Source organism: Daldinia decipiens (assembly GCF_022478715.1).
Source record: "Daldinia decipiens strain CBS 113046 unplaced genomic scaffold F4813scaffold_2, whole genome shotgun sequence".
In the NCBI taxonomy this organism is placed as follows: Eukaryota; Fungi; Ascomycota; class Sordariomycetes; order Xylariales; family Hypoxylaceae; genus Daldinia; species Daldinia decipiens.
The window spans coordinates 1,546,631-1,559,188 of NW_026054545.1; the positions used below are offsets into that span (position 1 = coordinate 1,546,631).

The 12,558-nt window shown below is 46.6% G+C and overlaps 4 protein-coding genes across 4 annotated transcripts; 1 reads left to right on the plus strand and 3 right to left on the minus strand.

The window, feature by feature from the left end:
- Positions 1 to 1,792: 1,792 nt before the first annotated feature.
- F4813DRAFT_108212 (NAD(P)-binding protein) lies at positions 1,793 to 3,894 on the plus strand. Its single transcript, XM_049238476.1, has 4 exons — positions 1,793 to 2,697; positions 2,939 to 3,317; positions 3,387 to 3,503; positions 3,585 to 3,894. Exons 1-4 carry the CDS (start codon positions 2,295 to 2,297, stop codon positions 3,763 to 3,765), a joined length of 1,080 nt encoding a protein of 359 aa, XP_049104405.1. The 5' UTR covers positions 1,793 to 2,294; the 3' UTR covers positions 3,766 to 3,894.
- Positions 3,895 to 5,303: 1,409 nt separating this feature from the next.
- F4813DRAFT_385155 (uncharacterized protein) lies at positions 5,304 to 6,191 on the minus strand (the record flags this gene model as incomplete). Its single annotated transcript, XM_049246207.1, has 1 exon — positions 5,304 to 6,191. The coding sequence occupies one exon, from the start codon at positions 6,189 to 6,191 to the stop codon at positions 5,304 to 5,306; it is 888 nt and encodes a 295-aa protein (XP_049104406.1).
- A 261-nt stretch (positions 6,192 to 6,452) lies between these two features.
- Positions 6,453 to 8,099, minus strand: F4813DRAFT_108310 (uncharacterized protein). Its single transcript, XM_049238477.1, has 2 exons — positions 7,202 to 8,099; positions 6,453 to 7,141 (listed from the first exon to the last, which is right to left on the minus strand). The coding sequence occupies exons 1-2, from the start codon at positions 7,629 to 7,631 to the stop codon at positions 6,636 to 6,638; spliced, it is 936 nt and encodes a 311-aa protein (XP_049104407.1). The 5' UTR covers positions 7,632 to 8,099; the 3' UTR covers positions 6,453 to 6,635.
- Positions 8,100 to 9,505: 1,406 nt separating this feature from the next.
- F4813DRAFT_397028 (uncharacterized protein) lies at positions 9,506 to 10,260 on the minus strand. The gene has a single exon (XM_049247902.1). The coding sequence runs from the start codon at positions 10,164 to 10,166 to the stop codon at positions 9,606 to 9,608; it is 561 nt and encodes a 186-aa protein (XP_049104408.1). The 5' UTR covers positions 10,167 to 10,260; the 3' UTR covers positions 9,506 to 9,605.
- Between the last annotated feature and the right edge of the window lie 2,298 nt (positions 10,261 to 12,558).

Sequence of the window (12,558 nt, forward strand, 5' to 3'; positions counted from 1 at the left end):
AAACGTAATAATTTATTCGATGCAAACTGTTTGCGGGCATTGGGGAAATTTGGAAGCTATCGTGAGACCAACCTTACCTTAGGCTCGTGTGACAAAAACCTCAAGGCCGGGGTAGGGCTCAACCCCCCCGCGCTAGATTTATATGCGTGGGTGGTACATGATGTACTAACAATAAGAGAATAAGAAAAAATCAATTACTACCTAGGCGTGGGACTATAGGAACAATATTTGCAACCATCGTGACCTCGGAACATCGGAGGCGGAGGAGTGCGGCTCTACTATGAACCGAATATACCCAATACTTCTAGGATGGGGCTGAGTAATATAATCCAAGCCAGGGTGGCATTACTCAACAAAGAACAAATTCAAAATGACACGGGACGAATGAATCAGTAAGGCCAAAGAGAATGGTGTTATCATTGTGCATTTTGGATACGCTGTTGGAAGTTCGAGAGGCTCAGAAACTAAACTCGAACAAGACTCGGATCGACAATCGACAAGGGCAGAAAAGCCTGTTGCGGTGACATTGACAAGACTGACAAGACGGAAGCTTCCCACAGTCATAGGATTATAAAAAAAAAAGAGTGAGAGAGAAAGGAGGTCATAAGGCACGTGGGGTAAGTGTAAATAGATAGGACGTAGTTAAGGTAGCGAGTTGGCGAGTTGGCGAGTTGGCGACAGCAAATCCCACGAACATGGACATGGCTCCGGCTTCCGATGAGGAGGATGTGATGTCGTACAATAGCGTACAATTAGAAAAAGCGGTTGTAGGTGCATTTCGATTTCGATATCGCTCACCGGAAGTCGGTACTCGAGTTATCCCCTTTTAGCTCCATGCTGCCTTCTTCTATTTTTTTTTTGTGTTCGCTACGTGTACGGCGTAGGCGGATATTCCTGTTGGCTACCCATTCCCGGGGGCGTCCTCCCCAATGATATAGGCGATGATATAGGTTGCAATTTAGTGTAGGTACTGCTTTAGCTTTACTCGCTTGCTTCGAGCTCTGGGTATTTGCGGGGCCGCACTTCTGCGGTATCCTAGCAAGAGCTTAAGAGCTTAAGTACTCGGGACGCAGAATGATCTGGGCAACTGCCATATGTCGCATTGCATTGGCTGTTAAGTTGTTTCCGATTGTTTGGAGTTTTCTTTTATGCTTCGGTGTACGTAGTACTTGTCTACATACATAGATGTACCTATGGATATGCTTTGATGTACATAATATGTACATAATGTTAGATACATTAGGTAGGTACATTACCATTTTACGTACATACATACATCCAGTACACATGATGCGGGATGTGCGCAGCCCTCTGCATAATACGAATGGGCAGACAACCTTTCAGCAGCTCATATCACCAGATAGAGCCCTGAAGGAACGAAGAAGGACTTGGTCCTAGGCTTTACCCAGACCAACTCGACAGTCTTGACAAGTCTAGAATGGGCCTAAGCTTAATCGTACTATGTACCCCTCCAACCCTCCACTAAGAGGAAACCGAAGGGGGGAAAGAGAGGGGTGCTAGGGGGGAGCTTGGACCTACAAACATAACTGCTACATACATGTATGTAGTTGCATTAGGTAGTACTTATAGCATGTACCTACATAGGTGCCCCATAGAATACCTCCTAGGTACCTATAGGAGGTACGTAGTACTACGCTATAAGATAGGTACCGCATGTGCTAATAGCCAGTGGGGTATAGATCGTCAAAGGCTGGAGAAGGCGAAGAAGCCCAAGAAAAAATAATAATAAATTGTTAGTGAGCGTCCAAGGAAGATCGTGAGTTTTCTGGTCCCCTGACCTCCTGGGCGGTGGTTTAGTTTTTCCCACTCTCGTGTGTTCCCAGACTCTTTACCAATATTTTTCCTGTCGGTCTGACCTTCTCCCTCCTTTTATCTCTCACATCCTTCTCTTAAAAACCCAAGGTGATTCCCAATTGCAAGCGAATTGCTTCCAAAATCTTGATTCTCCTTACACCCAAAAGCGGTATAGAACTCCATTTGAAGGTAGAAACCCGCATACGTCATTTTCCTGACCCAGTCTAATCCATTCGTCAACCCGTGCAAACTGAAGCTCGGTTTTACTCCTCGGGCAACTCAATTCACATCCACGTCTTATTAATAACATCAACACATAAACAATATTCTCTTATTCTCTTATTGTCTTATTCTCTCCCACTCTCCTACTCTCCCCCCTACTTGGCATCCATACATCCTTATTTTTTGTCGACCCCATAAATATTTCTTTATCCATCCACCTAAACATCTCACATCTCACATCACACACATCGCACATAATGTTGTCACGAAACCTTCTCCGCGCGTCGGCACGAGCTGTCGGTGCTTCTGCCAGAGCTGCTGCTCCTCGGTCAACCCTTCCTGCTGGCGCAGCTTACATCCACAACAACAACAATCCTCTCAACAACGCAGACAACAAGGACAAGAAGGGTTCTACGCCTACTCCCGGTGCATTCGCCCGTACAGACGACAGCATCACCGTCGAGTACCCAGAGGAAGATGCTCTCCCCTCCTCTACCCCCGTCCAAGGCCGTGGTGGTTTCCACATGAAACGAACCCTCGCCTCCTTCTCGCTCGAGGGTAAGGTCGGTGTAGTTACTGGTGGCGCTCGTGGCCTCGGACTTGTCATGGGTCAAGGCATGGTTATTAGCGGTGCGAACTTGGCAATCGTCGATATGAACAGTGAGTTTGCTCCTTTTACTATTCTTTCATGCTCTTGAACCATTCCCAAACCCCCCGAATCCCCCCCCCCCCCCATTCACATTTTCGTTTCGACTCTGCTTTGTTTTGCCTTCCCATCGCCTCCCTGACTCTCACTCTGCACTCCACTTCCTTCCCTGATTCCTACATCATACCTCTGCAGATCTGCGGTGAGCTGTAACGGAGCGAAACAATTGCTGACAATTTATCCCCAATCAAACAGAGGAAGAAGCCGAACGCCAAGCTATCGAGCTGGTTGACGTGTTCCGCAAAGAGAACCCTGGCGCCACCAGAGTGCCCAAGGTCACCGCTCATTACGCCGACGTATCGGATGCAGACTCGGTTCAGAAATGCATTGACGAGGTTATCAAGGAGCACGGAAAGATCGACCACCTCGTCACCAGCGCCGGGTTCACCGAGAACTACAATGCTGTCGACTACCCCATTGACCGCATGCGCAAGTTGTGGAGCGTCAACGTAGATGGCACATATCTCTTCGCTATCACCGTTGCCAAGCACTTGATGGAGCGCAAGAGCCCGGGAAGCATGGTTTTCATCGGAAGCATGTCCGGTGCCATCGTGAACGTGCCGCAGCCCCAGGCGTAAGTTGCTCCGTTATCCAATCGTTGCGTTGGCTTAACGGTCGAGACTAACCGAGTTTGATCATTTAGTCCGTACAACAGCGCCAAGGCCGCCGTCCGGCATTTGGCCGCTTCCCTTGCCGTCGAGTGGGCCCACGCCGGCATCCGTGTAAACTGTATCTCCCCCGGTTATATGCTGACTGCTCTGTAAGTAACGCCGTCCATCATTTGATTTGGTTCTTGCAAATCGCGCGCGCATAACAGCGGCTAACAAAAACCCGCAAATAGTACCGAGAAGATCCTTGACGACAAGCCGGACCTCAAGAAGCAGTGGACCTCTCTTATCCCTCAGGGTAAGATGGGTCAACCTGTCGATCTTATGGGTCCCGTCGCATTCCTACTGTCGGATGCCAGCGCATACGTGACCGGCGCCGACGTCCGCGTCGACGGCGGTTACACTCTTACTTAAGAGGTGAAACCACGCTCAAAATTCATCTTCCAGCAAGGTTTTAGAGGATATATTCGGGACAAAAGGACATAGACAATGGTTTTTTTTTATTCCGGGGAGTTGGGCGGGGATTTTGTTCTTCCAATAATAGAGGTACCCTTTCAATCCCACGAAGATAAAAATCGGATCAGAGGGGTAACTCGTCCCACAGAAGAAGCCATAGTTGGTTTGTCCTCGCAGGATAGGATTGATGATGATGATGATGATTTGCGTGTCAAATGTATCAAGAAAGGGTAGATGAAGGCACGGAATCGCGCACGATTATTATTATTTTCGCGCTTCGTCGATCAAGTCAGTACAGGAAAAATACATTGTGTGATGATCAAATTTTTTCTTTTCTGCACGTTCGGTTTTGTTCAACGTTGATCTATTTGACGTACGAGAGGTGTAACAATTCGATGCATTCTGCGTGATAGTAATGGTGAAAGAAGAAGAAAAGGGGAAAAGATTTGACAAGTAAATTAAGTCGAGAGGAAACAATTGAAAAGGGGAGATGGAGTTGTTGTTGTCGTTGGGCTCTTCTTTCCGACCAGTGAAAAGCGTTCCGGCGCATTTTCGTGCGGCTCAGGCTTCTCTCTTCGCTTAGCGATTGCCCGGGTTTCCCTTTGTAGGTAGGTATTGTATTCCGTACCTAACCTACCTACCTATCCTATCTTTAGGCTGTTATTTATTTTAGGACACTTCCCGCCCGTCGAAATGGCATTGGAACTGGAAGATATCCACTCCCGGACGCTTAATATATGCCATGCCGGCACTTGGGGGATACGATGGGATGGCTACCCACACATAGGTACGTACGTGCGATTAGGGGTGGGTCGGTGGGTGGTGTGGTGGTGGTGATGGATGGGGTTGGGTTCGGTTACGTGGGGGTGAGGAAATGGGTACGTTGGTAGGGATCATATCTACTCGAGGGGCACAAGATTAACCTAACCTAGCAAGTTGACTGAATATTTTAAGCTCTTCTGTTTACAATATTTGAAATATCGCTATTGCTATTTGAGATGTGTGAGTTTATAAGGGCTTCATGAAAGAGATCAGTGACATCTTATATTTCTTTTAAGAGCCATGTCTAATCGAAATCATCTTACTAACCTAGAAAGCTTCCTTGGCGTTACACAATCAGGATGGCTGTGCCACTTGTTAGTTACCTACCCAGCTGTTCGACTATACGCCGTATCTGTGTCTGTTTAATTATAGTACCCCACTAATTGATTTCATTATGCACATCAAAGATATGGAACCATTTAATGCGAATATTAAGAATGAGAGGTAGTTGCTTATAACGGGGGTTAGTTGTCTCTCAAGAGGTTCAACTTCGTGTCTTTGTTTTTGCGATGTTGTTTTACACATACCGGTTCTAGTCTCAAAAGTAAGCTTAATATAAATCAAAGTGATTGGAACATATTATAACCTTTCTTCTTTGGGGGAGCAGTATACGAAGTATATAAATTACATACGAGGCCCCAAGTAACTAGCAAATAATCGTACACGGCGTTCGCTCAGGCCGCGGCGGCGGCATTGATAGAAGTAGTAGCCTGCAGGAACTCGATGTACCAGATCTTCAAGCCGCTGACGAGCGCGGCGAGCGCGAACGTGTCGCCGAGCACCCCCGTGGCCCCGCTCTCCAGGAATCGGAACTTGCAGAACTTATCTATGCTCATTTTGCCGTTGAGCGTCCACACCGCGACGATCTCCTTGCCGTCGCTTGTTGTTGAAGCCCGCCCAGGCGCCGTCCCGCTTAGCCGCACCAGTTTCCATCCGTTCCCCCACCTGTCCAGCTCCTTGACCTCTTCCCCGCGCGTGCGCCGCCACTCGAAGTCTTCTAGCCGCAGGTCTTTTCCTATGCCCACTTCGATGGACAGTTCCTGCCATAGGCGGGTCCAGGAGTGCTTTTGCACCATGTTGATGGTTTTCGCGGTCACCGCGGACCCGGGCCCGGAGCTCGACTCGCCCGCCGATGTTGAGGGGCCGGTGGAGTCGGTGGCGGGGTCCGGGAATATCTGGATTATGGTGCGCTTGCCGCTGCTCCACCGGCTCTCGTGGCCCGCCGTCGCGATGATTGGGTCTGATTCATTCGGCCCCGAGTGCATCTCTAATAGCGGCTTCGACGTCCATCCGCTGTGCATGGTTACCGCGTAGAGCGGAGTATCGGCATGTTCTCCTAGGTGGAATGTACTTGATGTGAACTTCTTCTCGAAGTACGCATTAATACACTGCGGGAACCTATTGCGTACGCCTGCGATGGCGCCCGCACCCGAGCTGCTACCGCCGGGTACGGCTACGTAGGACGGCGCTTGGCCATCGTGCGACGGGGGGTGCGCGACGGTATCGACTGCGGTGTAAGGCGGTGGCGCCACATCTTCTCCAGCTTCTTTTGGGTTGCCCATATTGGCTGTGATCTTATTTTTTCCTAAGTGCAATAAAGAATTTTTAATAACGAAAAGTTGCAAAGTCCGCAAGAACATAAGAAGAAAGAGTTTCGGGGGAAGGATTATAAGCTGATCGTCTATCTGCTTAACTGCATACAAGATGGTCAACTTGGACGCGGGATAATAACTCTAATGAAGCCGGATTCAGCTGAGACTGCAAAAGCATGGCGCAATGAGTGGCTGCGTAAAACCAAGTATTGCACAGCCCTTCTACTCTTGGTTGATCTTCTCATCTTCTTTAGGTTACTCTAATAATCTTTACTCCTATAACTTAGATACACGCAAGACTTAAGCTGTCGTGTAAGAGCCAAGTTCTTAAGACAACGAACTATACGAGTCGTACATTCTACTCAATATCTAACCTAATGAAGTAACAGAGTATTGTACAGGATATCTCTTCACTTAAAAGTTGTACTCGGCATTTCCGCAGACATTTTGGCTTACGGCGTTCTCGCTCCAGTTGTCACCCGCCTCGGGAATAATATCGAAGTTGATCCTCCATTGCGATCCGAACTGCGCCGCGGCAATGTAGTTAGCCCAATCTTTATGGTCGGTCATCCTACTGGCCCAGTCCTTGCCGATGGCGTCTGCAACTGCCTTGATGCCATTCTCGTCTGGCTGGGTGCTCATGTCATACTTGTACGCCTTGTACGAGACCAAGAAGTCGTACCCAGAACCTCGTCGCTCCAACGTGCCATCCACCGACCGGGAAGGGACTGAGAGTCGAGCTACACCCGTCATGTCAGAGCGCATGTGTAACTCGTGATCGGCTACGTCCCCGTTTTCATGGCGCAAACCGAGGACTTGGAGCTTAGTTGCCGACGGCTCTCCAGTTTCGCCTCGGGAAGCTATGGGCATAACGTTTACGGCTTCGAAGTCCTGCCCATGCAAGAGGAGTCTGTCTTCAACTGCAACAACATTAGTAACGACTGGTCGGGAAGAATTTTTAGGTTGCTCAAACTTCATACAGCTTCGTTGGAACAGATCACGGCTTTTGAGTTCATCCTTAGCTTTCTCGTTTCCATAAAGGGGCAAGTCCTTGCGGTGTGTAACCCCTTCTGCGATCACAGTTACGACGTCGGCAACGAGATAGGCGAACCGCGAGCAGTCGTTGTTGCCGGGAAGGTGCGTGCAGACGTCGTACGCTGTGAGGCCGCTGAGACCATACGCTGCGCCGGCGAACAAGATCTCGGCCTTGTACTCTGGAGCGGCTTGCATCACGGTTAGCCCGGTGCTCAGCATGATGCACCACCTCGGAGTGTCCACCCGCTTGTCTAGAGGAAGGTAAATGTTCACATCTCCCGTGGCACGCTGTGAGAGTTCTGTCGTTCGGTAGGGTCGCGCCACTGCTTTCTCTCCTAGGAGGGCAAGGACAGGCAACAGGCTAGATGACTTCATGATGGTGATCTTGAATCAAAAGAAAAAGGGCGATGTGAGAATTGGTATGAGATAAATCTTAAGTGAAATGAAAGTCTTGATATTTGATATTGTCGCCTGGAAACACGTAGAAGCGTCAGCTATATAGTCGCATCACCAAAAAGATCTTCGGAATCACTGTTAACAACCATACGAATGCCAAATCCTTTCCCCTGCCATTTCCCTCGATCAGTATCCAACAGCTTATCTTTACCATTTCAGCAAAATCATAAAGCTGTTGGGAATATTATAGTCAGCTACGCTGTGTAAATAGCCTGGTCAACTGGATTGTCTATTCTTAAACTACGTTAACCATAGCAATTGGATTATCGCAGATCTCAAAAGTGAAGTTTTCCGTATGCCAAGCTTGACTTTGAAGATCAATGACGCAAATATATAACTATGCGATTTACAAAGAATTTGCCGGTATAGGATGCATTAAATCCTACTACATTGCTAAGACTAATACTTTTACAACCAACGCCAACACCTCCAAACACGTACAACATCCACTATTATTAGTCCTCCTCTAACGTCGTATTTAGTATACTTGAATCTAACAAATAGTCAATCGGATTGGAGCAGCGATCTTCATGTTTTTGTGGCGTAAAATATCCATGTAAGGCTGTTGGGAGGCTATGTAAATCTAGGAACACCCTAGATCAGGTAGAAAACGCAGGCATCATGTAATATTTCCATCTAACTAGTCCATCGATTTTATGATGACGTAGTCAATAGGAACTCCTGGTTTTTACGGCTGAATCTGAATGACCTGGGTCAGATATTTGATAGGAGTTTCCCGCAGACGCTGCGCCGTTAACCAGCACAAGCAGCACGCCAGTCGATCAACCATACCATATACTCCTATTTTTACACACATATTACCAGCTTGCCCGTACTTACTTAGCCGCACGGTTGTGGCCACATGACTCAATAACCCCTAAAGAATAAACTACATGGAAATGGATGTATACCAAAATCAACTAGGTTACTTTCCATATCTTTGAAAACCTAGTCTTCAACTACACTGATCTGGGTGTTGTTCTATTCCTAAATTTTGGTCTCTCATGATTCCACGAATACAATCACTACTACGTTCTAACTACGTTTCGGCACGGCTTAACTTACACTCCTCCACAAAACTACACAATGTCAGTAACCGGGAAAGACCTCCTATTCGAATCAGTCGCAGCGGGTGCGTCGGCTTCCTTACTCCTAACGACCATCATGGCATACGTGGTATTGGTTCGTTTTGTGAACCAGACACCTTATGACTGGTCCAACCTCGGGCGCGCGGCGTCCAGTCTCTTTTGCGGTACCAGCGTCTTGTATGGGCTTATATTCAGATATGAGGAATGGGGGATACTTCTCGGACGACTCGAAGTACTGCTGGAAGAAGCTCTATGAGAAGAAGATGGCCTATGTAACCTTATCTTTCAGATGGTTAATAAAATACCTCTCTCTTATCTAAGATATATTGGAAAATGTGTAAATCCTCTGCCTAAGTTCTTAGGGACCCACGAGAATGTTACGTGCTCTTTATTATTAGGAACTAGCTGCTTTATCGTGACGGTACGAGACCTCGTTGTCTACTATTTCCATTGTCATGAGGTAGATGTTAATGCGATTTAGATGTTTCTCTTAACTACGAAGTGCAGCCTAACAAAGTGTTGGTATAATAATAGATGTGAGAGACATGATATGATAAGAGAACGATGGCTGATTGATATCATTTACATTAAGGCTAACAGATCTCACAGCTAAGCGAATATGTAAAAGCATAAGAGGTAGGTGTGTTTAAAAGATATAGTTCTTTGCTATTGTAGGAAATCAAAACCCTAAAGAGTGACAACCCCTATTCGCCAGATATCCAACCAATCCCCCGTTGTGGCTCTAATTATACAAGACTAGTCCCTAAGAAAAGCTAAGGAGTCAAAAATATTTGCCTAACCCCCTTTATGAGAGATCGTGGCCCCAGCAGACCTGGTTGGCAATGTTGTCCCGTCCGTAGTTCTTCCCCCAAGGCTCCATGCCGCAAGCGCCAGCCTGGAGGGTATGGCAGTCGGCATCAATCTTGGCCATCGCCTCGTCGATCTGGCCCGCGTCAATCGAGTTATCGCCCCTCCAGCTGCAAGCATAAACGACTACGCTGCCGTACTTGGACGCGATGCCCTTCCCGCCGGGGAGCTTGTCGCCGACCCGCTGCTTGAACAGAGACGTGGCTTGCTGGTAGTTGACGCCGTCTAGCTTCGTGTTGGCTAGGCACGAGGTCTGTGGCGAGTCTAGGGCGCGCTTCTCTTCGGATGGTTTCTCAAACTCCTCGAGGAGCGTGTATCCGCTCCGCTTGTGCTCGGCTGCCGTCTTGTTGAACTCTTCAATCAAGGTGTAGCTGCCGCCGCGGCGGGCGACGGGGCCTTCGCCAAGGTCGAGCATGAAGATTCCGTCGGGCTCGCTCTCGGGAATGCGTACTGCGTTGGCAGTAGCGGCGAGGAGAGCAGCGACGATAGTGAAACGCATTTTGTAGATTGTTTTGTTGTTGAGGAGAAGTCTTTAGATGGGTGTGTGAGTTGGGTATAAAGTAAATGAGTTTTGAGACTTGTAAGAGTTGTTGGTGTTCTGTTGATGCTGAGATGAAGTTGGATCATTGCCGGCGAGACTAAGACCCCTTTATACCCCTCCTCGTCGTCCAAATCTAGAGATATGACTTCTAAGCTTTGACATATTGGATAGTTGGTAATATCGTCCTCGTGAAGATATTTCGAATCATGATACGTCACCGGACAAGGCTCAGCTTCTGCTGCTATCATCAACCAGTATTCGTCAAGGCGTGTTAATCGAGTCTCGTGTGCATAGATGCTGTCATTACAATTCCTTCAGGCTATGAGAATAAAAATTGACGTAACAATTCAAATCCATTTACTTGACGATTAACAGAAACATCCCTGTGATCTAGTATCATAGATGCAAATACTCGCGGCGCAGCTTAGTGGAACTGGTGACAGCGGGTCCGAACGGCTCCTATAATCGTAGATCTCCTAGTTTGGTATATTTACTACTTCTAACAACTATGTTCATCATAGGCTATTTTGAGTCTCTAATTGTACACAACACCAAGATTCGGGTTTCTTCTTCTTTTTAGTCGCTACAAGTGAGAATCCTTGAGAAGAATCAAAATAGAACTGATGGGATATAGACTTAGGTATATTTTATGACTTTTCGTCATATCCTATTCTTAGCGCAGAAATAGTCGTGAGATGATACTAATATAGATATTTAGAGTCCTCGCATGGCTTCGGATGACTCTTAGGATATAGTATAAATATACTTTCAAATAAAGAGACGTTCTAAATTCAACCCATTCAGTCTTTCCAGCCCTCAATTCTAAACTAAACTACTTTTATATTTTATCCAAGTTCATTCCTATCGCCTTTGCCCACCATGCAAACTCACTCTGTTATTTTCCTAGGTCTTCTAAGCTTCTTTCAAGGTACCATGGGATCTACCACAGGAACTTATCCAAGAGATGTGGTTGAAGGTGTAAGTATCACTATGGCCGCTATAGCTAAAGACTACCTAATGCACGCAACTAACTCGCCGCTTCCACATAGGCTTGCTCAAGAATCGACGGGAGTCCTGGACAGTGCCAACCACGAGGCAACGGGTTTGATATCGATTATCCACCACAGCAATGCGACATAGACTACTTGGTAAGGCGATATTCGTAAATTTATATTTTCCACGAGGCTCACATAATCGACAGTGTACTATGAGTGGAAACCCTTGCTACTGGGATAAAAACGCCCCGAAGGGTCGTCAAGTTATTTGTGCTTAAACACCTTGGGAAGACTCAAGGAGTGGTGGGAATGCGGAGGATAAGGTAGTTGGGAGCGAGATAGGGAGTTTACCGGTGCTATCATGTATACTCTGCCGTTTTTTATACATAGCCTTACATTCGTTATCATGGCAGCTAAAAATTGTTAAGATATTCAAGTCTATTTTCAAAATATCCCAGTCACTTATACACATCCACTTCTGCGTATTTAAAGTACTGAACGGTATATTCTATGTTGATTCTTCGTATTTTACAACACCGATGAAGAAATTCTTGGTCAGGGATAGCCAGAGTGATTAGCAGAAGAACACTACTTTATTTCGTATTTATATTACCATACAACTCGAAAGCATTCAGGTATGTTAACTTTGGAGGTCCCTATGATACCACCCATCTGCTAGTGTTCTTCATCTCTTCAGCGGTTAGATCTATTGTTACAGCCCAAATACATCCAAGAATAGTTAGGACTAAGAAAATACTACTATGCGTGTCTAAAACGGAACTCTGTTGATAGAGCTTGTCTCTTTAATGTTGAGGGAAGCTGGCTTACTATGATGTCATATATTAGTGAATTTATGTAGATTTTATATCTATAGGAGTTAGCGAAAGTGTCTGTTGGTAGGAGATTTCGGAATCCCCCAGGTGCCTTAGGGCTGCATAAAAGCTGTCTGAAGAATTACAAGGAACTAGCAGAATACTTCAACCAATGAGGTTCAAAGGAAGTTGTGTAGCCTCGTAGGAGCGTATCTCGAAGTCACGGACTGACCCGTCGATCTAAAAGCACTGCCGGTCCCCACACATCCTACTTTCGCTGATGATCTTCTCGAGAGATCTTGTACATGGATATGACTCCTGTTCCCGATTAGAATCTAGGCCCAGACAAACATGATGTCATTCGTACGGCGTAAACATGTTTATCATAAGCTATTAGGTATAAGATATCCACTTGTGATTGTTAAGACATGCCTACCTCCAACACAATCTGAGTTATTACACTAATAGTAACTAATATAAAGGCGCAAGGCTATTTACAATCCCTGATATGGTAACCTATCAACGATCTGTCTATAAATATTA

Bases quoted from the DNA above. Each gene is read 5' to 3' on its own strand.
- F4813DRAFT_397028 (XM_049247902.1), bottom strand. From the start codon at position 10,166: ATGCGTTTCACTATCGTCGCTGCTCTCCTCGCCGCTACTGCCAACGCA.
- F4813DRAFT_108212 (XM_049238476.1), top strand. From the start codon at position 2,295: ATGTTGTCACGAAACCTTCTCCGCGCGTCGGCACGAGCTGTCGGTGCT. The intron at 2,698-2,938 runs GTGAGTTTGCTC...CCAATCAAACAG, and splicing joins GGCAATCGTCGATATGAACA to AGGAAGAAGCCGAACGCCAA. The intron at 3,318-3,386 runs GTAAGTTGCTCC...TTGATCATTTAG, and splicing joins AACGTGCCGCAGCCCCAGGC to TCCGTACAACAGCGCCAAGG.
- F4813DRAFT_108310 (XM_049238477.1), bottom strand. From the start codon at position 7,631: ATGAAGTCATCTAGCCTGTTGCCTGTCCTTGCCCTCCTAGGAGAGAAA. The intron at 7,142-7,201 runs GTATGAAGTTTG...ATGTTGTTGCAG, and splicing joins TGATCTGTTCCAACGAAGCT to TTGAAGACAGACTCCTCTTG.